General features: G+C 58.8%; 10 protein-coding genes across 10 annotated transcripts; 5 read left to right on the forward strand and 5 right to left on the reverse strand.

Moving 5' to 3' along the window:
- Nucleotides 1–882: 882 nt before the first annotated feature.
- On the reverse strand, nucleotides 883–2,957 carry LTHEOB_2115 (SNF5/SMARCB1/INI1 domain-containing protein; the record flags this gene model as incomplete). The annotated part of the gene is made up of 2 exons (XM_035510892.1): nucleotides 883–991; nucleotides 1,078–2,957. 2 exons carry the CDS (start codon nucleotides 2,955–2,957, stop codon nucleotides 883–885), a joined length of 1,989 nt encoding a protein of 662 aa, XP_035365055.1.
- Nucleotides 2,958–4,076: 1,119 nt separating this feature from the next.
- On the reverse strand, nucleotides 4,077–6,562 carry LTHEOB_2116 (Vacuolar protein sorting-associated protein 74 protein; the record flags this gene model as incomplete). The annotated part of the gene is made up of 8 exons (XM_035510893.1): nucleotides 4,077–4,127; nucleotides 4,182–4,675; nucleotides 4,741–4,987; nucleotides 5,056–5,336; nucleotides 5,915–5,953; nucleotides 6,075–6,204; nucleotides 6,259–6,276; nucleotides 6,338–6,562. The coding sequence occupies 8 exons, from the start codon at nucleotides 6,560–6,562 to the stop codon at nucleotides 4,077–4,079; spliced, it is 1,485 nt and encodes a 494-aa protein (XP_035365056.1).
- A 439-nt stretch (nucleotides 6,563–7,001) lies between these two features.
- LTHEOB_2117 (NADH-ubiquinone oxidoreductase) lies at nucleotides 7,002–7,813 on the forward strand (the record flags this gene model as incomplete). The annotated part of the gene is made up of 3 exons (XM_035510894.1): nucleotides 7,002–7,279; nucleotides 7,361–7,626; nucleotides 7,683–7,813. 3 exons carry the CDS (start codon nucleotides 7,002–7,004, stop codon nucleotides 7,811–7,813), a joined length of 675 nt encoding a protein of 224 aa, XP_035365057.1.
- Nucleotides 7,814–9,040: 1,227 nt separating this feature from the next.
- LTHEOB_2118 (Ribosome biogenesis protein rrp14-c) lies at nucleotides 9,041–10,693 on the reverse strand (the record flags this gene model as incomplete). The annotated part of the gene is made up of 3 exons (XM_035510895.1): nucleotides 9,041–10,480; nucleotides 10,533–10,616; nucleotides 10,676–10,693. 3 exons carry the CDS (start codon nucleotides 10,691–10,693, stop codon nucleotides 9,041–9,043), a joined length of 1,542 nt encoding a protein of 513 aa, XP_035365058.1.
- Nucleotides 10,694–11,219: 526 nt separating this feature from the next.
- Nucleotides 11,220–13,189, forward strand: LTHEOB_2119 (uncharacterized protein; the record flags this gene model as incomplete). Its single annotated transcript, XM_035510896.1, has 4 exons — nucleotides 11,220–11,367; nucleotides 11,426–12,525; nucleotides 12,598–12,690; nucleotides 12,761–13,189. The coding sequence occupies 4 exons, from the start codon at nucleotides 11,220–11,222 to the stop codon at nucleotides 13,187–13,189; spliced, it is 1,770 nt and encodes a 589-aa protein (XP_035365059.1).
- Nucleotides 13,190–13,330: 141 nt separating this feature from the next.
- Nucleotides 13,331–14,694, forward strand: LTHEOB_2120 (uncharacterized protein; the record flags this gene model as incomplete). The annotated part of the gene is made up of 2 exons (XM_035510898.1): nucleotides 13,331–13,675; nucleotides 13,732–14,694. The coding sequence occupies 2 exons, from the start codon at nucleotides 13,331–13,333 to the stop codon at nucleotides 14,692–14,694; spliced, it is 1,308 nt and encodes a 435-aa protein (XP_035365060.1).
- Nucleotides 14,695–15,643: 949 nt separating this feature from the next.
- On the forward strand, nucleotides 15,644–17,845 carry LTHEOB_2121 (Homeobox and c2h2 transcription protein; the record flags this gene model as incomplete). The annotated part of the gene is made up of 2 exons (XM_035510899.1): nucleotides 15,644–15,777; nucleotides 15,832–17,845. The coding sequence occupies 2 exons, from the start codon at nucleotides 15,644–15,646 to the stop codon at nucleotides 17,843–17,845; spliced, it is 2,148 nt and encodes a 715-aa protein (XP_035365061.1).
- A 2,998-nt stretch (nucleotides 17,846–20,843) lies between these two features.
- Nucleotides 20,844–23,736, reverse strand: LTHEOB_2122 (Autophagy-related protein 9; the record flags this gene model as incomplete). The annotated part of the gene is made up of 4 exons (XM_035510900.1): nucleotides 20,844–22,139; nucleotides 22,192–22,798; nucleotides 22,847–22,960; nucleotides 23,009–23,736. 4 exons carry the CDS (start codon nucleotides 23,734–23,736, stop codon nucleotides 20,844–20,846), a joined length of 2,745 nt encoding a protein of 914 aa, XP_035365062.1.
- A 509-nt stretch (nucleotides 23,737–24,245) lies between these two features.
- On the forward strand, nucleotides 24,246–26,371 carry LTHEOB_2123 (Component of oligomeric golgi complex 6; the record flags this gene model as incomplete). The annotated part of the gene is made up of 2 exons (XM_035510901.1): nucleotides 24,246–24,521; nucleotides 24,575–26,371. 2 exons carry the CDS (start codon nucleotides 24,246–24,248, stop codon nucleotides 26,369–26,371), a joined length of 2,073 nt encoding a protein of 690 aa, XP_035365063.1.
- A 116-nt stretch (nucleotides 26,372–26,487) lies between these two features.
- On the reverse strand, nucleotides 26,488–26,818 carry LTHEOB_2124 (BolA protein; the record flags this gene model as incomplete). Its single annotated transcript, XM_035510902.1, has 2 exons — nucleotides 26,488–26,666; nucleotides 26,725–26,818. 2 exons carry the CDS (start codon nucleotides 26,816–26,818, stop codon nucleotides 26,488–26,490), a joined length of 273 nt encoding a protein of 90 aa, XP_035365064.1.
- Between the last annotated feature and the right edge of the window lie 213 nt (nucleotides 26,819–27,031).

The raw sequence follows: 27,031 nt of genomic DNA on the forward strand, positions 1-27,031 counted from the left end.
GTGATCGTACACACTCAGCCACAAGTCCATCAGCCAAACACGGTCAGCTTATCCATATGGAATTCACTACAGACGCCCAGACCTCACGCGTTCAACAAACGATTTCATCATCATCACAAGGGACGTGGAAAGAATTGATTTGGATGGAAAATGGAGGACACAAAATCTCTCAATAATGCAACTCCCACCCCCAATCTTACCCAAAGCGGTAAGCCAACACCGACAAACACAACTCATTGCGCCATCTTGAAGCCCTCCGCCCCCGCCCCCCATCTTCCATAACCTTCGCACCGTGGACTCATAGCTATGATGGTGAGATGATGATGTTGATGTACAAAAACGGAATGAGGTCGCCTCCCGTTAAAAATCCAACCCTTCGGCCCTCCCTCTCTCGCAATCCTTCATTTTTTGTTGCTTTATTTCATCTATGACGAAGCCCCGCCGCCTGACGAGGCCGTTCTCCTCCTCACAGCCTCGAGGTGCTGTCTGTTTCTGAGATGGACTTCAAAATTCTCGACGGTCCAGTTTGGACCGGGCGTATACAGCTTTCCGGGACAGTCGTTACACCTGATGCGCGGGAGCCATTGGAACTTGATGTGAGAAGGAGGCGTCGCCCCTGCCTGTAAACTGTCTAGACGAATCTGCTGCTGCGAGCGTGTGTCGATGGCGCAGTAGCGCATTAATGCTTCGAACGCAGAGTCGGGATGTTCCGAGTGCAGTTTTCTCAAGGCCTCTGCGAGCCACGGCGGGGGCGGGGGCTTGCCTATTGTTAATAAAAAGATATATATCTTTTACGGGGACCGAGGACTTACTGCTTGGGCGGGTTGCGGGAATGGAGCATCTGCGCGTCCGTCATGATAGTATCGTATCTCTTGCTGGCCATTACTTGTCGGCGTCGCCGGGCCGGGGGTCGATCGTTGCTGCATCGCCGGCGAAGGGGGTGGCGGCATCGAGGCGCGGGTGGGTGTGGCTTGTTGTTGGGGCGTAGAAGCTGCAGAGGCCAACACTGGATTGGGCTGGCTCTGCCGGTACTCGTGGGCTCTACCGGTAGACTGTGCCTGCATCCATCGTCGGTACTTGTCTCGGGAGATCTTGACCCTGACCAGCAGTCTTTCGGGAGCAGGCGTCGTGGGCGTGGGAGCAACACTTTCTTCTCTGGGCGTTCCGAAGCGTCGCGAGGTGCGCGTCTCGTGGTGATGCTCTTGCCGGAGGGCCGTGACTTCGGGAGTCTGCGACCGGCCAAGATTCTGGCGCATGGCGACCGTCGCCGCCGACGCCGCTCCGCGCATGCCCCTCGTCCTCGCTGTTCCTCCCATCATCATTATCTGCGAAGGTGCCGGGGATTCTTGACCGGACTCTTCGCTCTCGGACTCTTCGTCCGAATCGCCATCTCTCACGGTGCGCCTGCCTCTGCCGGATGCGGAACGGGAGAGTTTGTACAGGCGGCTGTCTTCCACGCGCTCCACGGCGCCGGGCAGCACCGAGGAAACCACCATCGTCCGCACCGTCCGTTGCCGATCTTTGAGATCCGGGAGCGCCGGGCCGCCTCTCCGGTTCACCGAGCGCTTCTGTCTCCGCTGCTCGCGCATGATCGACAACTCCGCCCGCTCCAGGTCCGCTTCGTTCAGCTCGTACAAGACCGGCGCGTAGTCCTTTGCTGCTTGCACGGGCCGGAATACGGACTGTATTGGAGAAGTCAGAAAGCCCTCGCGGACGTCTGCGTCTTCGACTGGGCGGCCGTCGAAGGGGTGGCCCGTGATGTAGAGGCTTTTAGTGAACATCTGGCACTGTTCCCGTATGGAGTGCGCGATGGCGGTCGTGAACTCGCCGGAAAGGGAGAGCTCTGCGGTCATGGACCTGGCGAATTCCTCGGGCGAATTCATTGGGTCGTTGATGTCCCACTCGAACTGGTCCACCAAGGTGTGCTGTCCGATGGTGATGTTCAGCTTGATCAATATACGCATCTCGTCGTTCTTATAGGCGTCGTAAGGCAGGGTCGGGTCCAGCGGTTCTTCATTGAAGTAGACGTGGGGGTAGTAATCTTGGAGCTGCTCGTGGATTTCCGTGTTGATCTGGCGGAAAACGTGGGGGCCCATCTCCGGGGGCAGTTTGAAATCCTCCACCATGTTCTCTGCGAACAGCTCTGGCGAGACGAGGTGGTCGTGCAGGTTCCAGGTGAAGGTGTCTCGCAGCTTAATCTTGTCGAACTCGATGTCCAGACGTACGGGCACCAGCTCCTCGAACGTGTCGGCCTGTTTCGCCAAGTCCTTCCGGGGCACATGCAAGCTTTTGGAGCGGCGGTTCCCGAGACGTTTGCGCTGCGCCGGGTACTGGAGCCGCGACGGCTTCACCTCAGTATAGCCATTGCCGTAGCCATCGAAGCCGTAGCCAAACACCGAGCCGGGATCGATCTGGCGCTGCTGGCGCAGCTGCTTGTAGTACTCAACCTCGGACAGCTTCTCGGTCATCAAACCTCGAGCCTTGGCAGCCTGGTCGTTCATGGCCGCGGCGTGAAGCAAGTCGCGGGTGCAGTACTGATTGATGAGATAATCGGTCAGAGCGGACGGGTTCTGATTGGAAGAGCCTTGAGACGGCGCGTGCGAGGGCAGACGCGAGCCGGAGCGAGAGCGTTTGCGGCTGGGGGAGACTCCATTGGCGGCGTCGCTCCCAGGCGACGACTTTGCGCGGGCAGAGGGCGACGCCTGCTCGGTGCTCGCGTTCACGTCGACGCCGGACGCGGCCATGAGGGCCTTTGCCTTCTCCTTCGTCTCGCGTATCGTGCCATTGCCGTCGGCGGTCTGGCCAGAACTGGATGGACGCGCGGGATCCTGCGACTCGGTGGCATCGTCGCCGGCAGCGCCGTTCTGCGCGTCGTGTGCGGCTGGTGTTGATTCTTGCTGCGATTGCTCGTGCGACTGGGGCGGAGGCGCGGCGGTCGACGCGACTGGTGACGGCATGGTTCTATGTACGGGTCACAGGCGCGTCGGAAGAGCGGGCGATCACGGAGCCGCCCGAGGGAGAAACGAAGGTCCAGCGGGTTAGGGAGGAGACATGAATAAGCTGGTGATGTCAGCGATAGGTCCGAGCAAGAGGCGCGTGGCCGCGGGTGGGAGGTGAGGGCGCTGGGCCACGGACGTGCCGCGACGGGGCGACGAGCCTCACCTCCCACGGGCCGTCGCCATCGCGCAGCGGCAGCGGCAGCGGCAGAAGGTAGCATCCGGCTGGGCAGGCGGGGAGGGGGCGGCGGGACGAGTGAATCAACATACCAGAGCTGCACGCAATGATCGGGCGCGTCGAGCGTCTGTCAGTCTGGGCGGCTGGCACAAAGAGAACCGAGGGCAGCGGAGCGGCGTGTTAGGAATGGGCCCAAGCAGCGGAAAGCGCCCTAGCCAGCAGTAGTCTCGCAGCTGACGTCGTTTCGTCCTGTCTCCGCCCCCTGGCGAGGATTGGGTGCGGGAAATGCTAAGCTCGGTGCTTTGCAAGCTGCCTCCGTGTCGCAGCAGCAGCGAAGAGCGCGCGGCCCACGCCCACGACGCTCGCCAAGCCGCTCCGCCCAGCACCGCCCATTGGCCCTGTCATCGCGTCCTCCCCCCGCCAGTCCTGATGACAACGCGCCGCGCCCGACCTGCCTCTCTCGCTCAGCCCTACCGCCCTCCCGGTGCCTCCGCCGGGGCCTGCGCGCGGAGCGGACGGGACGGGACCCTGCCCGGGTCTGCTGTGCTTGGTCACGTGCATCGTCGGTCTGGTGTAGGTTGGGATGGAAACGAGCAAGCCGCAGCCAGCCAGATATCTCGAAGCCACATGCTACGTAACACTGTCGACAGAACAATATGGAATTCCCCTTGGTTTTTCGTCTTCCGGGCGCCCTTTCGCAAGAGAAAGGAAAAAAAAAAGGTCCGGCCGTCCGCCGTCTGTGCCGTGCCCAAAAGCGCTTCCGCCCCGCCCGCCGTAGCACAAACCTTCCCTCAGCCGTCGTTGATCCAGAATTAAGTAGTTGTTCTCAAGAAGCGCGCCGTGCTTGAGTATCAAAATAACGCGCAAGATATAAGATGAAGGCCGTTATGATGTCCCTTAACTTATAGCAAAGAATCCAGCCTTGTGAAGACGCTCAAGCAAGCAGCGACCACCTGGAGAGAGTCAGTCAATGTGCGAGTTTCACGACATGACGCGTGCGTGCTTACCTCGAGCTGCAATTCCTTATCCTTGTTGTTGTTCACCTCCTCTGAGATCACCTGCCCCAGGTTGGCTCCTATGCCTCCCGAACCCCCGGCGCGTCGGGCGAACGGCCACTGGGAATACTCGGCCAGCAACTCGTCGACCTGGGCAAAGGCCCGTTCTCGTGCCTCGTGGCCCAGCGTCGACAATGCGTTCTCCAGGACGTTGGCCGCGTAAGCCGCGCAGACCATGGAAATGGTGCGCAGGTACCTAAAGTCCATCTCTTCGGGCAGGAACTGGCTCGGAGGGAGGACGACGGTTCTGTTGGTGAGGAGGTTGCGGACGCGGCGCCGGATCTCGTCCTTTGCGCCGCCGTCGGCGACGGGATGGGTGGCCATGTCGAAGAGGAGGAAGTTGCGTTTCTCGGTGCGGAGGATGCCCTTGTCGACGAGGCCCTTGGCCAGGCGCTCGCGGACCTGCTTGAGCTGGTAACCAATCTTCATGAGGTTCCATGTTTCGCCTGCGTTTGGCCAGGTGTCAGCGACGGAGAGGGGAGAGACAGAGATAGAGGACGAGCAGACTCACCGCTCATGAGGTCAATCCAGGAGGCCACGCTCATCGGCTCGCTCGACTTCATCATCTTCAAGGCTTCGTCCAGAAGCACCTCGCCGGTGAGCGTGTCGTCTATGACCTCGATGACGCGATCCGCGAGGGGGAAGCGCCGCCGCGACGAATCCTTTTGCATGCTTATGCGGCCCCTGAAGGCCAGCTCTATGACGATGCATCCGCGGAGGGCGTAGGAGATGTTGTCGTTCCAGAAAGAGAGGTAGCCCTGGCCCGCCGATTGTCAGTCGCGCCCCTCCTTAGGCAGCCCTTCGGGCGTGGAGGGACAAAACCCACCTGCTTGTCCTTCAACCCCATGAGCAGCACCTCCTCCATGAGCGTGAGCTTGGGCTGCTTGCTCCGCTCGGCGCTCTCGCTGATGTCTCGCGGGTCGAAGGCGATCTTGTGGCCATTCTCCGAGCTTTCGTAGGAGGTTCCGGGGCCGTCATCGTTGCGGCGCGGCACCGGCGAGCTCACGCGGCTGCCGTCGTTGTCGTTGTCGCCGTTTGCGCCCGCGCCCGCGCCTGCGCCCCGGCGGCGCGTCAAGCCTGAAGCTGAGGTGGCCATACGCAGTGCGACTGTGGAAAGGTGTCGTGCCCGGTGTCGGTGTTGGGTCTAGGTCTGAGCTCGGCGCCCGCCGCACAGGGATGCTGCGAGGGTGTTCGGCGTCCAAGGGTCGGACAGGGTTCACGGAAGAAGTTCACGGGGCGTTGCAGCCAGATCGCAGCAGCGAGTTTTTGGCAGGGCGTCTGACGTGGTGGGGGGAGGAGGCGTTGCGCGGCATACGGAATGTGTATTTAGAGAACGGGTGGCCGCTGAGCCAGAGTGAAATAACTGGCTTGGCGAGGGACGACGAACCCAACCCTGCCGCGCGGGCGGCGTTTCACGCAGGCACGCCATGTACCTACAAACGTTGCAGCACAACCAGGAAAATGTGCCGGAGCAAAATCGTCTTCTAGTCCATAGTACAGAGGCTCGGAAACCTAGAGCTGATGGCTTTGTACAAGCAAATGTCCACTCCGCAATTCCTTCCAGCCATCACATTTCTCCCTCTCCCCTCTCCCACCCCGATCCAGCCCTCGTTCGATTCAATTATTTCGCTGCGGTTCCAATCAGCCGGGCTGCGCTCGACGGCGCTGGGAGGAGGAAGACTTACCATCGGGCTGGCTGAGGATGTACTCCACTGCCTTGTCAACTGCTTGCAGTCAGTAAAGCTCGTTCCGGAAGTGATCGCCGTCGCCCTTCCCATGCGCGCGTGGGCGTGGCATTACGGGCGGGGCGCATTGCGGCTGCGGAGCGTGTGGGCTCGGACGTACCGCTGTGAATCTGGTCGGCATCCTTGTCGGGTATCTCGATGCTGAACTCCTCCTCAATGGCCATAACCACCTCAACGGTGTCCAGGCTGTCCAGACCGAGGTCGTTGGAGAAGTGCGAAGTAGGCGACAGCTAGATAGGGTGAGCATTAGAAAGCGCAGCGGGGCAGAAGGGGCCATCGGCTACCTTGGACGCATCCTGGACCTGTACCGCGCGCACGTTAGCTTGATCCGAGTCGTGCCGCGCGCTCTCGCAGACCGCATACCTTGTCAAAGTTCTTCAGCAGGTCCAGTATCCGGCCCTGGATCTCCTCCTGGTTGAGAGCGCCGCCGGCAGAGTAGCAACGCACGGCCTGGAAGCACACGGCGGGGAGCTGCTGTCTGGACTGAACGCGGAGGGCAGGGACGGCCGGGCGGGCAATTGGGGCTTGCCAGCGGGCGGCAGAGCGGGCAGCGCCGCGGGCGGAGCGGAGGATGGCGGTCCTGAACATGGCGGATGGAGGTGCGGGTGTTCGTCTGGCGAGATGGAGGCGGGTGTGTTGCGGTACGCGGCGATGAGGCACTTCGCAAAATCATCGACGAGTCGGGACGGGCTTAGAGCTTGGGCGCCGTCATGGTCACGTGCGCCGGCCTTCCTCGCCCTTCGACGACCGACACACCCCGGCGAGCAGCTCGAGAAGAGGCGCGGCGCGCGGCTCGTCTGTTCGTCCAGCGGCCAATTCTGCGATTTTGCCAGTCGTGCCCTCTTCCCTCGCCCCGGAGCAGCTGTTCCCGGCCTGAGGCATAAGCTTGTTGACGTTGCGCACCTTGGCTGGCAGCGAATCAGATTCGAGCCCATTGAACTTACAGAACCGCCACGCCGGCAACGTCAAAGTGCCGCTCAACACCACAACTCTCCTCTCCGCCCTGCCCGCACCCACCACGCCCACCATGGCAAGCACGAGGCCAATGACCATGTTGGCTCGCGCCCGGCCGACCACGCAGCTGCTGCGTGCGTCCAACTCGCCCGCCGCCGCCCTATTCTTCTCGACCAGCGCACCGCGCGCCGCCCTGCCGTCCGGTCCGCCACCCTCGGGATTCCGCCTGCCGACGCCGAAGCGCTGGGACCAGGGTGCCGAGAGCTCTCTCGACAAGGCTGGAAAGTACTTCCTCCTGACCGAGATGATGCGCGGCATGTACGTCGTGCTGGAGCAGTTTTTCCGCGCGCCGTAAGCTCCCTTTGGGCCCCCGGGCACCGTGCCCACCATCATGCAATGCCGCCCGCATGCTGAGACGAGTGATTCATCCAGGTACACCATCTACTACCCGTTCGAGAAGGGCCCCATCTCGCCGCGCTTCCGTGGCGAGCACGCCCTGCGCCGCTACCCGACCGGTGAAGAGCGCTGCATTGCTTGCAAGCTGTGCGAGGCCATCTGCCCCGCCCAAGCCATTACCATCGAGGCCGAAGAGCGCGAGGATGGAAGCAGGCGCACCACCAGATACGACATCGACATGACCAAGTGCATCTACTGCGGTTTCTGCCAAGAGAGCTGCCCCGTCGACGCCATTGTGGAATGTACGTGCACCCCTCGATGGGAATGGTCTCGAGGATGAATGCTTACAACATTGCAGCCCCCAACGCCGAATATGCAACCGAGACGAGAGAGGAGCTGCTCTACAACAAGGAGAAGTTGTTGTCGAACGGCGACAAGTGGGAGCCCGAGCTGGCCGCTGTCGCGAGGGCCGATGCTCCTTACAGGTAAAACGAGTCGTGGACCAAATGAGAAAGGAGGAAGGGATATCAAGATGTACATATGCTGTAGCATCAACGCCGCCAGACGGCAAACATTTCTTTTCGTGCAAATCTTTCATCTTATTGCGTTCTAATAAATAAGTTAAAAGTCCTAAGTTCGCTGGAGCGTCTCATAAGTGATTCTCGGGGCAATTATCAAATCCACCGTCTACACCAAATATAATTCTTGCGCCAATTCCACTCTTTAAAGCGCCTCAGCCTTTGATGATATCCCCGCCATTCTCCTTGTCAGCTCCCTAGCTCACGCATAGTCCTGACAACTTTTCTGATCAATGGCTTTTGGTAGAAATAATCAGGAAATCTACTACGGCTATGAAGCTCTTACTAATAGGGTAGTTTCGACAAGGCAATTAAGGAGGGAGATGGCGGAGGAGAATTACTCCAGTATTAGCTAAGCTTTTAGATATCTATTTAAATGGAAAAGAATTTAAACGCGAGTCTTCAACTAATTGTTCGAGAATTGAGTTTAGAATAGGTGGGTGAAGTATTCTGTATGATATAAATTGTATTTAATATTTGCAAGATCCTCTCAAAATGCTTACCTACATAGGCTAAGCAACGTATGTGAGCAAAGAAAAAAATTCCAGTCAAATTGAAAGGTTACTCTTGTTTGCGATCATACACAGCAACATAGTATCTCCTCGGCCGGCGCGATCCTCAAGCACGTCCTCCGAATCAAATAATCAAGCACCGTCGTCCAGGACTATTCATCCCTCACCACAAATTCACAATTTTCAATACACCGTAAGACTTTGACGAAAATAAAAACTAAGCTTATTAGAATGAAGATTTTAACACTTTGGCATGCACGGTTTGGAAACATGGACTTGGCCCCTCGAGGGTGGTTGGTTGGTTTGAACATGTGCAATTGCCTTTTCTTTTCGAAGATGGGCTTCGGTTATTCCACCGTATCCACAGGCCGAAGCCAAATGCAACTCATCGAGGAATAGATGAGATACATTCACTATGAATTCACTGCGCTCGTCGGTTCAAATTTTCATCTGGCAAAGTCCCTATCGACTAGAGCAGCATCTGAAGCCCGTTCGCATTACCAAGTTTATGCAGTACCCCATATTTACTCCTACCCATGCCCAGACCTCTGAACGCCGAGGGATCCCATCCCGAACGTGACTGCGCCATGGATCAATTCCCAGTCCAAAACTTTTTTCCCCGTCACCTATTTAGTCTTGCTCCTGAAACTGCCCTCAAACCCAGGCCTGGCCTTCTTCTTGCCGGCCTTGAGCTTGTTGGCCTTCTTGCCGGGCTTGGTGCCCTTCTCCTCACGGCGCTTCCTCAGGTTCTCCTCACGCTTCTTTTGACGCATTTCCTTGCCCTTCTCGACACCCTCGATGCGCTCGGTCCACTCCTTCTCGCTCTTCTTCTTTTGCTTCTCCTTCCGCTTGAGCGTCTTCTTGAGCAGGTTCGTGTCATCCTTGACCTTTTCGCCGTGGGCCCGCTTCTTGGCGTTCAGCCAGAGGTCCTTGGATTCGATTTCCTTGCGCTTCTCCTCGTCGAGGCCGGCGAGACGCTGCCTCTTCTTCTCCGCAGCCTCGAGAGCCGTCTTGGCGTCCGACCTGCCCTTCTTCTTCTTAGCGTCGACCAGGTTTGATGCTGTCGAGTCCATCTGCTGACCGTCGTCAAAGGTGATGCGGCCGAAGGAGAAGTTGTTCTCCTGCTCCATGGGCGAAAAGATGTCGGGGGTGCCGGGCGAGCCGGAGCCGCGGAGACGAGCGAGCTCCACCTCGGCCGCTTTCCGCTGCTCGTCCTCCTTGGCCTGCTTGCGCATCTCCTTCTTCCGCTGACGTCTCTCTTCCTCCTTGCGTCTCCGTGCCTCCATGAGCTCCTGACGGTTGCGCGCGGGCTTGCCGTCTATGCCGTCAGCTTTGCGTGCTGCGCGGAGAGCCTCTATCCTTGCTTGCAGACGTGCTTTGAGCACTTCCTGGTCAACCTGCGGCATTTGGATCTTGCCGGCCTTGTTCTTCGGCTTCTTCGAGCTGTCGGATGAGGCGGGGGGGAGAATCGAGGATGAAGAGGAGGCAGATGGGACGGCGGATGAGGCCGGGGACTCGGGTTCAGGGGAGGGAGTGGCAGAAGTCCAAGAAGCCTCGTCCTTTTCGTCTTCGACGAGACCGCTGACGTCGACCTTGTCGATCTCTTCGTCCCCGGAGGCGGCGGCATCAGAGGCTTCTTCGGCCGTCTCGACGTCCATTTTGCCGGCATCGGGGTTCGGGGCGGCGGCGGCGGCCTGGCGCTCCTTCTTGACCTGGGCCTTCTCCTGCTGCTTCTCCTTCTTTTTCTGCCTCCTCTCGTCGATCTTCTTCTGCTTCTCCTCCCTCTTCTGGCGCGCCTCCTCGTCCTCTTCCTCGGCAGCGTCGTCGTTCTCCAGTTTCTGCTTCTTCGCGTCCTTCGTCTTCAAACCCTCGCGCGGCTTCTCTCTGCCCGGTGCGTTCAGGTCGGAGAGGTCATCGCTATCGTCTTCACCATTGAGCTCGCGCTTGCGCTTGCGCTCGTTCTCGTCCATGACGTCTTTGGCGGACTGGTTGTTGGCGGGGTCAAGTTTTGCGCGCTTGGCGGCCTTCTTCTGGGCTTTGGTCTGCTTCTTGCGCTGCCATTGGTCCTGCAAACGACGTCTTAGCAGGTGAGGGACGTGGCTCAGCGGTCGAACATACACTCGTGTCCGGAGCGTAGTAATCCTTTGCGGGGATGAGGGACATCAGGCCCTCGAAGGCCTGGGCGTGGCTCTGGAGACGCTCCTGCGTAGCGGGTGTCAGCGACTTCGCACGAGGCGGCGGGGGCGGCAAGCAGGGCTGACCTCCAGCTCGTCGGCCATGGCGGGCGTGCACGGATCGACGGCGATAGACAGGGTCTGGCGGTGCTCGCGGGGCGGCCTGGCGGGTTGGCGGTGTTGAGACGGGGCGCGGGCAGAAAGCGTTCACACAAAGTTTCATGCAGTGCGTGGAAATCTTGGCCTGCGCGTTCGCAAAAATCGCCGGGTCCGTGCGCGGGTGGGCCAGTCGGCGGCACACGACACCACCACGCCCGAGCAAAGGCGGACGGCTCTGCAGGACGGTGCTGGGGGGCCCGTGGCCGAGCTCATGCGCCACACTGCGTTGGCCGCCACGGTGCGCCCGGGCAAACGCGCAAACTGCTCAGCCTCCCCTGCCACGATCAGGGCAGGTACATTGCCAACCGTCAGGCGCCGGCTCCACGTCTGAGTCGCCGCTCACTCTCTTGCATCTACGCTTGCTCTTAAACGTCGAGCCCCGCCCCACTGACGCGCTCTCCGTGATCCCCCTCCTCGCCTCTTGGCTTCCCTTGTTTGTTTGTTTTGTTTACTTGCCTATCCGACTCAGAGCATGACTACGGCCGTCGAGGCGAAGTCGTTGTCGGCGCTGACGACCCTTGCCTCAAACCCTCCCCGCTATCCGCGCAATCCCACGCACGAGAGGCACGAGCCGTTGGTGCTCTACATCGAGCGCGTTCCCGGCAGCAAAGGCGAGTGTTGTCGTTGCTGCTGCACTGCCAACTCCGGCTTGCTGCGGCTGTGCTGACGTCAAAGCAGATGTCTTCCTAACACCGATGAAACCCCGGGAGAAGGTCGTGACGGCCGAGGACGTCCAGAGCTCGCTGTATTACCTGCACTTTGACGCCCCCGAAGACGAGGAGTTCAAGGCGTACGTCCAGGAGACCGACCCCGCCTTGTACGAGCAGACGGTTGGGCCGCCGGCGAAAGACTCGACGCCCATCATTCGCAAGCCAGTGCGGCGGCCCCTGCCCTCGCTCCCACCTGACGCCGCGGCTCCAGCCCTTTCTTCCTCGAATTCCCTCAAGAGAAAGCCGGTGCTGCCGCCTCCTCCGTTGTCAATCAAGATAGATGCCGAAAATGCCCAGCACCAGCACCAGCCCGTCCAGCCAACGATCCCCTCCGGCCCGATTTCTCATCGGCGGGGCCGCTCGACGGAGCTGCCCGACACGCAGCAAGAGAACCTGAGGCCTTCCATGCATGACCGTCGCCGATGGTCCGCCCAACCGCCCGCTCGGGGGCCTTCGCCGATGCGGCAAAAAGCCGAGCTTCCCTTCTGGATGCAGGATCAGCCCAAAAGACGGAAGAGCCCCGCGAGGAGTCCCGCGAGGAGCCCCGCGAGGAGCCCCGCGAGGGAACCACCCGAATCGCCCTACCCGAGCAAGCCCAGCTTTGACGGACGCCCTGAATCCGGCCTCTTCTCGCCTGGTGCGGGAACGCCCAACCAGGGCATGTCGTTGACCCTCATCAGGCGCGATCCCGCATCGGGAGCTCAGTGGAACGTCGGCAAAGTCAAGGATCCCCCTAGTTTCGACATCTACTCGGACAACCTCGGCCGCCCCGTTCAGGAAAGAGTGAGGAAACCGGGCGCCCCGCTGTACATTGACATCAATAATCCGGGCTATTCCAAGTTCCTCTTCAACCCCGACCTGTCTTCGCCGAGGAGGAGCGAGGACAGCGTGAGTTCGTTCCTGAGCGGCCAGGCGGGCTCCAGGAATTCCCTCCAGAGCCCGACGGCGCCGACGCCCGTGGACACGACCTTTCGCAGGAGGATGTGGTATGAGGGTGCGAGGTACACTGCCGACTATTTTGGCCACAAGAAGACCCTATCCCACGAGTCCAACTTGGGCGTTCCCGGGGTTAGTCCGTTTGCAGATCGTTCGCCGGGGGAAGAAGTGGAAGGACAGAGGCGTATTGGCATGGGTCCGCAGGAGAGAAGGCCGGGCTATAGGGGGTACGTGTTTGAAAGCCCGTGGAATGGGCGGTGCGAGTTTGTCACCGGTGGCGCTGGGGATTCTCTCAAGGTAAGTGTCGCAGGACAGAGTGCATCAGTCCGTTATGAGTGAAATTATCTCTAGTATTGACAGCCTCCAGTGCCGACACATACTCCCCGTCACAAACGCAGCAATCCAGACGCCGGAAGCCGTCACGGTCAGCGAGCTTCGCTTCAATCTTCCCACCATGCGTGGCCAGCCAGCAAACGCCGAGGAGCGGACGTCCAAGCGCGCGTCTTTGTTCCACCGCAAGAGCGCACAATCAGTCTCGTCGGTCGGGCCCAGCGCCGAGGAGATCCTTGGGGGAGTGGCCAATCTGGATTTGTCGCTGGGGTTGGAATATGCGGGAGGTGGCTTCGGGGGGAAGCAGGCGAAGCTGGGGAAATTGATCATTCGGGACGAGGGCCTCAAAATGATGGATCTGGTTGTGGCGGCGAACATGAGTTTGTGGTGCAGGGCGTACGAAAAGGTGGAAGCGGCGGGGCGGACGAGGCATGATCCCCGGCACAGTACCATCGATGTGGCCTAAAGGCGCGTTTGTCGCAAACGCGCGGTCGTGGACGGTTGGATGACGATGACAGGACTTTCCCCAGGGCTTCGCTTTTAATTTTTCATAATTCCGCAGCTGTGCTCTGCGCTTTCATTCACGCTTCGCTCCGGCTCCAACCAGATGTTCTTCTTCCACGCTCTTCCGCCTCAACGCTTCTTCCAGACCCTCTTCGAAGACCCGCCCGCGCCACAACCTCATCCACTTCCATGCGCGACCCGCCGCACCACGACAATCACCACGACAACCACGACCACCATGCCGCCGCGTAGAGCCATCGGTACTTCCGGCTTCGACATAGTCGCGCAGGGCCAAGAGGGCGCCATGCAGCTCTGGCAGATGGTCCATCAGGAACCCGCGAAATTCCAAGCCGCTCGGTCACTTTACATGCAGATCTCCACGAACAACTTCGACGACGCAGACGACGACATGTGGGCGGTGGCTCTCGAGGCCTTCCGTCCCGGAAATGTGAGGCCCCAAGCTCCCGAATCGCGCGCGCATACCTTAACCCGCTCGTTACACAGGTGAAGCACAACCTCCAGGTCATCAAGATTGTGGTCGTAAGTGACAGGCTGCTCGAACCGTACTCGAAGACGATACTCTCGTCGGCCAAGGTGCAGAATTCATTTGTTCAGCAGCAGAATGGCCTCAACAATGGCAGAGGCTCGGCGTCGCGCATCCCTCTGGTTAGCAGGTGCTTCTTTGCGGAAAGGGCGTTTTTCAAGGCGCTTTCGAACATCCGAGGGGTCGAGAGGGTCGAGATCGCCGGGCCGATGGAAGCATCGCTCAAGAAGATGCTCGCCGTGGCCATGACGACGCGTCCCGGACACAAGGTGCGCGACTGGCGCTACGGCGGAGGCCTCAGGTCGGCGGAGGACATAAGCTGGGGCTCGTGGTCAGCGACGATGCAGCCGGCGGCGGCGGAAGGGCTGCCAGCAGAGCAGCAGCCCGAGGTCACGGCGCACCACGAGCTGGAGCGGTTCGACCTGCAAACCTTCCTCCCCAAGCAGCCCATGCAGATCGTCGACGACGCGACTGTGGAGGCGGACGGCACGATATCGGCCAACAAGCTGGGGACTGTCGAGGAGATGGCCAGACCGAAGCTCGCCCTGGACGGCAGTTTTAGCCCGTCACGGCCCGACGGCGGCTTCGCCACGAGCAACTGCCGCGCCAAACGGGCCGATAGTCACCTGAGCGATGGCGGCAGCGAGTCGGCGAAGCGAGGTGCTAAAAGGGCGAAGAGGAGTGCGAAGATACACAAAGCAAATGGCGGTGGAAGTGAAGGTCCAGAGGTGGAATTTACCGGTATGTCTCCACAGCCGACAAGGTCACAGGGTGAAGGATACGAGTACACTGAGGCAATAGACACGCAGGATGAAGACGGTCGGGTGGATGAGGGTGGCGCAGTTGGTGATGAAGATGTGGAGATGGATGAAGACGGGCTCGTGCCCAGCGACGATCCAAACGACGAAGACTACCGGGATTGAAAGAAGCAGGCTACGATTGGGATAGGCACGACATTGGAAAGGGACAGTTCAGCTGGTGTCGCCGGGCGCAATAAACGATCTTCCAGCCGCAATAAGTGGGCTCAAAATAGACGCAGGATTGCTGCAGGGGTCTCGTTCGAGGTCGAGGGCGCACAGAATAGGCAAGGGGCCAGCGCAGATCAGCCAATAGGATGGCGTATTTCAGATAGGATGACGTGGGAGTGCTCGATCGGATGTTGGGCGGGCGCACTTTAAGGATAGGCTAAAAATGGAGCCGACTTGGAACCCCGCAGGCATGCATACACGGACAGGTCAATCGAGGGTGGGGAGAGCGACGCGGTTTTAAGCGTGGTGGCTGCTCTGTTGCGCGGGGCAGGCGGTGAGGTGGTGTGGTCGCTTCGGTGCTAGTCGTCGCAAGAACCAAGACGCGCGGGCTGATAAATCCGTTGCTAATCGTCTGCAATCACGACTGCACCACCATGGCACAGCATCGACGGCGATGACGCAGCACGCTGGAACCATCTCCCTGCTGCTGGCAGCTCGGCGCGGAATCGACGCGCACGCGAGGTTGCTGCAACTCGCCCAGCGGCACGGTCCGACGCCACCTTGACGACACTGGCGCTCGGAGCAGCTGTCAGCGCCCGCCAAAGGCTATTTTTACGTCGTCCACTTGGAATCGCTCGCCTGGGCCTTCCAGACTTTTCTGCGCATCGCCCACGTAATCCGCCCGGGCCGTTTGTCATGGCCTTGTCCGCGGGGGCCGTTTCTCGTAGGGCTGGTGGAATTATGCGGAGCTTACACCCCGCTGATAAACAGGGCGCCGTGAGTAAGCCGTCAGGCACGCATGAGGCTCTATTCGTGCCTGCATGCCTGCAGGCATGCATTATTCTTTATATCCCTAATATCTGCCACTCTATCCGGCACATCCTCGCCCTGAACCTCGCCGACAATGGACCACCCGCCTCATGACGACGACATGCAAGCCTACTTTCCGCCGCAGAGCCATCAATGGGCCGATCCCATGCAGGTCGACGACCATGCGGAGGCCGTGCCGTGGAACTACGGCTGTAGTGCGTCAAATTGGTGCGTCGTCAAACCTGTTCTGCCCTGACCAGCCCTCATACTCACTTCTACCAGGTGGCTCCCCCAAGACTCTCACGACCAATTCAATCATCTGGCGGCCTTCCCTGGTCAGCAGGGCGGCCCGTGGACCGTCGATCAATACCCGCCCGCCCAGCTCGATTTTCAGGGCGCTCACTTCCAGCCACCCACCTTTGAGCCCATCCAGGGCACCGGCCAGCTGATTCCGGACGACGAACTCGACGGACTCCTGAATCCGCATCCCAGCTCCCAGCCCGGCTTTGAGCTGGGCCGGCCGGAGCTCCAGGCGAGGCAGAGGGTGCGGCAGCGCATCTCCTCACCGGCCAAGGCCATCCTGCAGCAGTGGTTCGACGATCACATAGAAGATCCTTACCTCGAGCGAGAGGATGTCTCGACGCTGTCCGAAGCCACGGGGCTCACGCCGCGGCAGGTGAGGACGTTTTTTGCGAATGCGAGAGCCCGGAAACTGCCCGCGCCCCTGGTCGGCCAACAATCCCCACCCGCCCTCTCATCAACGGAGGCTAAGGCGTCTGGCGCCCCGAGCAACAAGCCGAAGCAGCCTGCTGCGTCGAAGACTCCGTGCCCAAGGCAGCAAAGTCCGATGCAACGTTATCTGTCCTCCTCCCCCGAGGACGAGGGAGTGTCCGAGGAGGCCCTGCGACACGCAGCCGCCGCCTCGCAGGCGAACACGGCATGCACTGGCTCGGCGCCACACAGGAACCCCGATGCCCTCTCCGAAGCGGCGAGCAGCAATTCGTCCAGCTCATCCCGTGCCAGCATCGACTCGGCCGTGAACCGCGTACCCCGCCGCGGCCGTAAGCGCCATCGAGGCTCCCTGCGCCGTGGCACCAACACGGTCGTCCGCGAGCGCGTCGACCAGAGCAAAATCTTCCAGTGCACCTTTTGCAACCGCGACTTTGCGCAGAAGTACGACTGGCGCCGCCACGAGGAGTCGGTGCACATTCCGCAGAAGGAGTGGATATGCATGCCCGACGGTGCCGTCCGCACCGACGCCGCCACGGGCTTCCGCTTCTGCGTCTTCTGCGAGCAACAGAACCCGTCGAACGACCATCTCCAGCGTCACAACCACGCGCCGTGCCTGGCGGCGCCCCAGGCCTCGCGCACCTTCACGCGCAAGGACAAGCTGATACAGCACCTGGGCCAGGTCCACAAGCAGGCCCAGATGTCGCCGACCATGCAGTCGTCGTGGTCCCGCCGCGTCGCCCGCCACGTCGCCATCGCCTGCGGCATCTGCGGCGTGCGCCTCTTCTCGTGGAACGAGCGCGTCGAGCACATCTCTACGCACTTCGTCGACGGCCTCGATATGCGCTACTGGCTCGGCGCCCCCGGCGGCGTCGTGTCCCTCACACCACCATCACCAGCAGCGCCACCAACAACAACTTGCGGCTCCTCCTCCTCCCCCTCGATCTCCACCTCATCCTCGTCGTCGTCGTTACCGTCCACCGCCGCCGCTGTAGACCCCCTTTTCCCGGCCTACACCCCGCCGCTACGTTCCTCCGCTCACCGCGCCTCCCCCTCCTCCTTCCACTCGTGCACGTCCTGCTCCAACCGCTTCTCCCGCTACGCCGACACCGTCTTCCACGAGCGCCAGGTCCACCGCATGTACAAGCCGCGTCCGCAACCGACCGAGGACGGCGGTAATATCGCGAACTTTCCGCTGGTGCAACAACAGTCACATGCCGAACAGCAGCAACCCGGCGGACAACGCCGTGTAGGAGGGCCAGGGCCAGGAGCAGGAGTAGTAGGAGGAGGAGCAGCAGCAGCATCAGCAGCAGCGGCGGCGGCGGCAGCAGCAGCAGCAGCAAGGGGCCCCGTGGCGTCGCTGATGCGCCGGCACCACCACCTTCGCCAGCAGCAACCCGCCGGATCGTCGGTGGACGCGCCCGTGGCGGCGGTGCTGTGGGGCGGTGGGAGCGGGAGTAGGAGTAAGGCGTTGCTGGGTGAGGATGGAGGAGGAGGGGAGAAGGGGAAGGGGGGTGGGAGTGGGAGTGGGAGTGGGAGGCCGTTTTGGAGGGATGGTCATCACTGACACTGACGAGACGTCGTCCCCCTGATTCCGGTTTGAGCGGCAAGGCAAGGCCGTGGCGTTTGGGTGTTTTGATGGTGATGATGATGATTATGATGAAATTGTTTTTTCGGGTATATTGCATCCTCTCTCTCTCTCTGTACAGATCATGATGGTTTGGAATTACGGCCTCCCCCCTCCCCCCTCCCCCCACACCCATATGAGTTTGATTTTTTTTAACGACGTTGATGGCACAAAAAGCATTTCTCTAGACACATGGGCATGGCATGGTATAGAAAGGCTGCTGCATTTTTTAAGTTTTTTTTTTCTGGGTTAGACTTGGGATACCCTCGCTTTTTATTATAAATTGATTTGCTGGCGCTTCTCTTTCTTTCTTTCTGTCTGTCGGTTGTTGAGATGAGAGGCATGTTTAGGCAGGCTATTTGGTGGTCTTGAAGGTTTCGGTTTCTGATGATATCTGAGACAAGTCACGCCGTGTGTGTATGCTCGTTTTATATCAATATTGTATACTTTCTGCTCGTTCTCCTCATTCCACTCATTCTACTCGTCCTGCTATCTTAGTAGCTTTAAACTTCACTTACTCTACCCGCCCAAATATATTGCCTCTTAGTATGGTAAGCACGTAGATACAATGACGCGGAAATATAAATCCATAAAAGTAAAACGAAGGGACCTACAACAGTATTAACTGCAAGTATCTTTTCTTTACGGATAATTTATAGGTCGGTAGCAATAGAGATAGTAAAATAACAAGCAGAGTAAGTAATTAGTAAGCTATCAGCATTATAGTAAAGCATGCCGGTGGGTTACTTATAATAATTATTATTTAAGTATACAAATATAAGATAAAACAAATTGAAGTGTCTACATATATTTACTTTTTCACACTGCTAAAACTTAGTATATAAATGCATTTTAAGCAAATAGTACTAATTACTATCGCAATATTATCTATAAGCACCTCTAGTCTCTTACGGGGGTGAAACTCTTAACAAAGTATCACACGACCCGCTAACAGATAGGAACATTTATACAATTATTTACAAGTGCAAGAAACTAATAAATCCGGCCATCGCCGGCTGGTAGAACAAGTGTCGCAGGTCATATCTGTTCTTATTTATTTATTTGCTAGCCATCTTGACCGTGCTAAGCGTTACTACCGTTTTGATTGAAACATCTTACAAAAGTTATGAGATAAGCAAGGCAAATGCTGCTAAGCATATTACGTCAACGGGGGCCAAGGGGATTCTACTTGTCTTGGCCGCGTCTTGCCAAGTGTAAAAGCTTGGAGTGTTTGAACGAAGACCAATCCGCCGGCGATACTCCAAGGCCGCCCGACGGGCCTCCGATCATAAGCAATAAGCTGTGCATAAGTGCACTGTTTCTCTTTCTCTTTCTTCACTTTGACTGCTTTGCACTCTCTCGGCGGGTTCGTGTTCTCCCCCATCATCACTGGTCGACCTAGTCAGAAAGGGAAGAGCGGACACCTCAGTCGGTGGCCGCAGTGACGAGTGCAGTCGTTCGCTGAAGCATACTAAACACACTAGTTGCTGCCTACAGTCAGCAAGCACTCAAGATCCCTTGGCGGATTGAATCAACGGACTGGCGTCCTCTACTCGGAATCTTGATCACTATAAACAAGAGTAAGGCTATTAACAACGTGGTAGTGCAACATGAGAGCTTTCACCAAGCCAATTTTTTTATGGGGAGGGGATCCGCTGTAGATTATGGTGGAAGCTCAGGCGGCAAGACGCGAAGTCCAAGAGATCATTTCTTTCGCTGCCCATCCGCTAGAAAGCGCGCGTCACGATGGGATACTCATAAGTCTCTACTCGCCAGCCAATTGTCTACAGCGGCGGTATTGCAGCCGACGGCTCGCGTGAATTTATTTCTCGCTCATACCATGGGGTATTTAAAGCTATCATCCGGATGTAAATGTAGAATTAATAATTTTACATTCACGTCCGGATGATAGCTTCAACTACCCATCGGCTGCAGTGCCCCACTGTAGAACAGTCTGGGCTGGGCTGAGCCGTTGGAGTTCTCGGCGTTGTTTGTTGGATACCTCGGACAAAATCAATCTTCATCTTGCTTTTCCTGCTTCATTTGCTTATCCCATGCTTTCTATACCTTTATGAATCTTTCCTTCTTCTGCGGATACCCCTCGTGTGCCCGGCATCGATTCCATGCGTCCGAAAAGGAGAATTGCGTGTTTGTGCGGCTATTCACAGAGGCTGAATTGCTCTTAGCCACGCCGTCAGAATCGCCGGAAAGCTAATTCTTCTGGATTCCAGGCTGTATCTACTAGTCTACAGAATGTGGCTTATATCTCTCACAAATTCAATCTATATGGTTCGTTGAGAGGCGCCAGAATTCCCATCGAGTACTGGTGAATGGTCCATGACACCCGTGGGATCGCCACGAGACAACAAGTACATCTGCACAGCTATCCGAGAGATACGCTATTTCTTTGCACGTAGCCAAAAGATCAAGCTGCAAACGTGACAACTTTCCCAACTGAGAAATTTGTCTCAGCACGTATCCTGACTGATTGTTTTGTCGAGACTTGGGGATCACCGGCAAAGAATGATAAATGTAGTAGATCAAAGCTCCGTCAAACACTGTGATCGCCTCGTGTCACTCAATGGTTGGAAGTAGGGACTAGTTTCGATATTGTACTACCGCACATGATGTTACGCGCCTGTAGAAGCTCTGAGTAGTCCCACTTGTATTGACTACTACTTCTACTTCGCCAGGGTATTCCTAAAGTATAGACGCACGAAGGTGGACAAAGGTTTGGCCAAGCATGCAATCGCCAGTACTCCTTTCCAAACCGTCCCACGCCCGTAATCGTTTGAAGTCTCTCGTACCGCATAACTCATATGAATAAAAAAAAGCAAACCGAACGCATTGGAACGCCAGATGCCGACCGTCTAGTCAAAATCCCAGAAATGCATAAAATGCATCTACACATACGATACCCACCACGAAGTACTGGCCTCTAGACGCCGGGAACACGGCCATGGGCATGGGCATTCTGGAATTGCTGCAACAAGCCGAGCACACCAGCTCCCTTGGCGCCATCCGCGGCATCCAGGTCATCATCATCACCTCCGCCGCTGGAGGCATTGTGGAGCCACGATTCACCGAGGTTGCTTTCATCCTCTGGAATTTGGCCAGATGAGAGTGCTTGCCTCGCATCGGTCATTCCCGCTTCCACCTCCTCATCCAGCTCATCTAGGTGCCTCGGCGGATTGCGATTTGGATTATACCGAGAGAGCGCGGCGTGACGAGTGTTGATGAACGACGGCTGGTGATGGGGGTCGAGCAACACGGATCCCATAGGAGAGCCCGCAACAGCTGCTGCTGCCGCTGGCCTCGAGGTTGCACGCTGGCCTCCGCGCCGCGTTGTCGGGTTCCGCGCGCCGGCCGGTCCATGTTCCACACCGGTTGCCGAGCCAGCCAAGGGGTTAAAGGCGGGAGGGAGGTTGAAGTGCGACCCAGTCGGGCCGCGGTTGCCGGGGTTGCGGCTGTACGCTTGCAGGAATCCATTGATCGAAGCGTCTAACTTTCCATCATTGGATCTGAACCACTGCTGGCGGTACTTCTCGTGCTGTTGTGCCTGATCCTGTGCGATGTTGTCCGTCTTTTTGAAGTCAAACACTGCGTAAGAGCAAACGTGGCCCAAGCCGTCCACATGGATGGTGAACTCGCGGAAAAAGTCGACGATGCGCTCGCTGCACTGAGGAAGGCTGTACCACAGCACGAACGGGGTTAGAACCATGCTGAGGAGCTCCTCTAAGAAGATGGTGATCTTCACTTGATAGAGCTGGGAAAATTCTCTCCGAACTTCGTCCGTATGTAGCCGATCGCGCCACGAAGCCGGGCAATAGTGAGTAATGGCAATGACTTCTTTGAGCGCGACTTCCGGTTCCATGATGATGTCCGCAGGGTTCGTGATCTGGTTCCGCGCGGCAGCGTACACAGCGCTCAGGACACCGATCCAGAAGAACACTGGCTTTCCCGGCAGAATCTCGAGGCGGGTGATGGTCTCGGGATAGAGCAGAGATCCGAGGACGAGCACGGCAATGCCGATGCTGACGACGAACGCGACGAATTCGCAGAGCTGGTCGGACTTGTTCTTGGGGAACTGATTCAGGTAACGGTCGGCGTACGGGTACGCTAGGTTGCGTCGCTGCTCGAAAAGGTGTCGCAGTTCGTTGAACTCGCGAAACTTCCATTCTGCCATCGGCGTGAACATCCTCGAGCTGAGCTGCGAAGGGTCCTTTCGAAATTCCTGCTCGTCGTCAGAACACCGCTGCTGCTGCGGACAGTTTGCTGGCACTTACGCTAAAGTAGTGGAAAAAATACGAGACGACAAAGTAAATGACGGAAATGGGCGCGATGAAGACGCTCAGAATGGCTGCCTTTTTGAATCGCTGGTTCAGACAGTCGATCAAGTTCCGTCTCTCCTTGCTCGTGAGGAACTCGCGGCGGACGTGGCCGTCGGCGGTGAAGACGAACTGCATCACGCAGGTCTCCAGGAGCAGTTCCATGGTCCTCGAGAAGAATTGAATATCCCCGAAGAACGGCAGAGGCACGGTGAGGTTCGGAATGTCCTTGTTGAACAGGGCGATGAGGTAGTTGTCCCGGCGCATGACGCGGTTGGCAATGTCGTGGGCATCCATGCGTTGTTTGGAATTGGCACCGAGCTCCCTGCGGTCGGCAGCAGAGATGTTCTCGGCGGTCGTCAGATTCGCGTCCCGAAGAGCCATCAGCCTGTGGACCACTAACTGCCACGTTGCGGTCTGGATATCGCTCTCGGGAATGTCCAAAAGGTGCTGGTAGAAGGCTTGCATGAGCCAGAGCGGACGGATGCTGAGCGTCACCTGGACGAACTTGTAAACCCAAACGACAATGAAGACCCACAGGCCGCAGAGCCAGAAGCCGTGGATGCTGATCTGGTTAGTACAGAGAGAAAGAAAGAGAGAGGATTTGACTTACTTTCTCATTGCGTCTTCAACGAAAATGTCCCGGATCGAATTGCTCTCGTGAATCTTCTTGTAATTGATGGCAAAGAGAAGGATCGTGCATGTCGCGACGACGCAGGCGGTTCGTCTCGGGGTAGGTTAATACTGCGCTTCAGGAGGGGAGTCGCGGACTTACAAAAGGTTGAGATACTGATTCAAAAGGATGGACTGCATCCCGTGGCCCTGATAGTAGGTATAGACTTCGGTCAAGAAGCGGTCGAGGTTGTGCACGTTCGCCCACCTCCACATGGCCTCCTCTTTGGGGTCGGTGAAGATGACGCCGTTCCTACCGAGCTGCGCTCCGAAGCGTCGTTGTCGTGGCGCGGGCCTGGAGTCGCCGTAAAGACGTTGCTGAGCCCTTGTCGCGTTCCATTGCGTCCGGTTGGTGTGGGTGGACGGACCGGGGACAGGCGAAGGCAGGCGGTCGGGGCGGACTTGAGTCTGGCGCGGGTGCTCTCGAGGTCTGGCCGCGGAGGGCCTGTCGCTATCCAGCAGCAACGACTCCGGGACGTCGTCATCCTCGTCTACCTGCGCGGCGGGCGGGCGCGACGGAGCGGGCTGCATCCACCTCGGCCTGTTGTGGGTCGTCACGGGCGGCGGGGCCATGCCGCGATTGTTGTTGTTGTTGTTCGGGGCGAGGGTGGGGCTGCGAGTGGTGATCTGGCTGTCGGCAGCCTCGGCGAGCAGGTGCTCCAGGTCGGTGTCTTGAAAGCGGGCTTCGAGATTCTCCTCGTCCAAGGTGAGGCTGGCGTTCGCGTCGCCCTCGGGCCTGCGGGCGCGAGGAGAGTGCTGGGAAAGCGGTTCGTAGGCTGAGTTCTCATCCGCGGCTGGCAGGAGCCGCGAAAGAAGGTTGGAGGCCATCATGGCGGGCCCACGCTGGGGGTCGCTTCGAGGTCGCGTGTGACCTCGACATGCGCCGCCTGGAACGAGCGAAGCTGGCGGGAGCTGCGGGCAAAGAGGTTGCGATGGCAGCAGACAAGAGGCACGAGATGCTGCGGCGTGGAGCGGGGGACGAGCTCGGCGAGGCGGCGGGAGAGCTTGCGTTGGTGATGAAAGTGGAGCGTCTTCTTCACACGACGAGGACGAAGACGACGACGACGGAGTGAGCTCGTGACGCGGGTCGGGCGGGCGAGCAGAGAGCAGAGACGCAGGCGCTCCCTGAGGCGGCGTCAGGCGGTGGTCGTCCGGCGGGCGTGCTTTATCGCCGCCTACTGGAGCCGCGGCGGCGGGCGCGCGCGTCATTCGTCGCGTTCTCGCATGACTCGCGCGGGAGCTGGAACAAAGTCGGGCCGGCGGGCAGATCAGCTGGCCCTACTGGTAGCTACTACGTGACAGCAATTGGAGCTCCCCTGCCCCTCCACGTTCTCCGAACCATGTCCAGACCGTCCCTCCCGAGCCGGCCTTCTGGCGAATTCGGCGATGCCGCTCTGGGAGGAGCCCCCCAGCGGGCGAGCGCCCTGTCAACCCGCATTTCCAGCGTGCTGTCCGCCTCGTACGCCGACCTCGAGATCCGCGATGCTCTCGAGACTTTGGATGCTCGCGGCCTCAAGAACACCCAGGACATGCGCCGTCAGCTGAGGCTCGACGTGCAGCGCGACGTCATCCGCTGCAATGGCGACATCGTCCAGGATTTCGGCCGCGTCGCCGAGGTTGCTACACTTCCCGGTCCTCCAGTCTGATCCCGTGCGCTGACCGTCGTCAGCAATTGCGCCGCGTCGGCACCGCGATTCAGGCCTTGAACAGGTGCTGTGCCGACATGAGGGCCCAGATCTCGTCCGCCAACAGCGAGACGAAGCCGATGCTGGATGAGGCCTCGACGCTGATGGGTCAAAAGGCCGATACGGAGAAGAAGCAGCGCCTGCTGGAAGCGCTGAAATCTCACTTCATCCTCTCGGACGAGCAGCTGTTTACCCTGACGTCGACCACCGAGCCCGTCAACGACGAATTTTTCCAACTACTCACCAGGGTCAAGAAGATACATCATGACAGCCAGCTGCTCCTGGGCACCGAAGACCAGCGGCTGGGCCTGGAGATCCTCGAGCAGAGTTCGAAACAGCTGAGCTCCGCCTTCCAAAAGCTCTACCGATGGGTCCAGCGCGAGTTCAAGAGCTTGGACCTCGAGAACCCGCAGATCAGCGCTTCCATCCGCCGCGCGCTGCGCGTGCTCGCTGAGAGGCCCACCCTATTCCAGAGCTGCCTGGATTTCTTTGCAGAAGCCCGAGAGCACACGCTGTCCGACGCCTTTTACAACGCCTTGACCGGAGCTGCTGCCGACGTCGGTTCCTCCACGGCCAAGCCGATTGAGTTTTATGCGCACGACCCGCTGCGCTACGTCGGCGACATGCTGGCCTGGGTCCACTCCACCACCGTGTCGGAGCGCGAGGCCCTGGAGGTGCTCTTCATCTCGGAAGGGGACGAGATCTCGAAGAGCATCCAGCAGGGACTAGAAAGCGAACCGTGGCTGCGCGTTGAAGGCGAGGAAGGAGAGGTGTTCGATGGGAAAAAGGCTCTGCATCAGCTCGTCAGTCGCGATCTCGCCGGCGTCGCGAGGTTGTTGAGGCAGCGGACCGAGCAAGTCGTCCAGAGCCACGAGGACGCGGTCCTTGCCTTCAAGATTGCGAATCTGATCGGCTTCTACCACAACACCTTCTCAAAGCTCGTCGGCACGGACTCGCCCATCTTGGACGTCCTGGCTGCCCTGGAAGAGTCGGCTCTGAGGCAGTTCCGGGCGAACATGCGGGACCACGTCGCCAGCGTCCAGAGCGACCTGGCGATCGCACCGGCGAACCTCGCGCCGCCCGATTTTCTCGACGAGGCGCTCGAGATGCTCAAGGCACTCCTCAAGAGCTACGACTCGTCCATGGCGGCGCTCGACAACCGCGAGAATGGGTTTCAGCCGGTCCTGGCCGAGGCTCTCGACCCCTTTCTCAACGGCTGCGAAAACCTCTACAAGAGGCTGCAGGAGCCCGACAACGATGTGTTTGCCATCAACTGCCTCCTCGCCGCGCGGTCGGTCTTGGAGGACTTTTCCTTCGTCAAGGAGAGGGTCGAGGAGATGGACGGCACGATGCGGGAACACAAATCGAAACTGGTGGCCTCCCAGCACAGATATTTCTTGCACACTTCGGGACTTTACCCGCTAAAGGCTATACTGTCCGAGCTGTCCGAGTCCGAGGAAGACCTGAAGTCGATCCCTCAGCTGCCTCCGTTCAAGCCAGAAACTCTGGTGAATGCTGGAGGCCAACTGGACGACTTCCTGCCCTCTGCGCTGATGGATGCGATGGACAATATCAAACGGCTACGGGACGCGAGGATGGTCCAAGAGATCACAGAGGCGGCTGCGGAGCAGTTCTGCGAAGATTTTGAATTCGTCGAGAATCGGATCCTGGCGGCAGACGAGGTGAGGGTGGTCGAGAATGGCGCAGAGGAAGCGCCCGCTCCGAGCCTGAGGGATCTCTTCCCTCGCACGAGTGGGGAAATTAGAGTGCTGCTGAGCTAGCTGGTGATACCCTCAAAATAATCAATTTGCGCCCAAGTTCATTTGCCCATGTACTTCGTTAAGACTCGCGTCATATATGTTACACCGTCTAGCCCCCCTTCCTTCCTACCAGAGGATCAAGCCTGGGCCTTCTTCTTCTCCCACTCCTCGGGGGTGTGGCACTTGGGAGTCCAGGCGTGGATGGCGGCAATCTGCTCCTTCAATGCGGCGTTGACAAGGCGATGGCGGGCGAGCGTCGTTTTCTTTTCGAACTGCGGGGACACGATGATGGCCTCGAACATTTGGCCGCAGCCGCCTGGCGGGGACGCGATCAGGTGAGAAACTGCGCGGGCGAAGGGCGTTCGGGCGCATACCTGATAGGTCGGCTATCTCGACGTGGACGGCGCCGACTTTCTCCTCCAAGGCCGCCTTTAGCGACTCGGGGGTGACTCCAGAATTGGCGCTCATGGCGGGTGACGTAGTGGTCGCAATGCGAGGCGGGACGGGGGAATGGGTGTAGAGGGAGGGGCGGATCAGATAATGCAGCGGGGAGGAAAAGCTGGGCAGGACGAACCCCGCTGACGTGAAGTGCCGAGCACGATCCGCACAGGGATCCGACCAGCCCTTATCGGTGCCCGCGCATTTTGAAGCTCCGACGCCATCATCACCTCCAGCATTGAT

Source organism: Lasiodiplodia theobromae (genome assembly GCF_012971845.1).
Source record: "Lasiodiplodia theobromae strain AM2As chromosome Unknown scaffold_5, whole genome shotgun sequence".
Classification (NCBI taxonomy): Eukaryota; Fungi; Ascomycota; class Dothideomycetes; order Botryosphaeriales; family Botryosphaeriaceae; genus Lasiodiplodia; species Lasiodiplodia theobromae.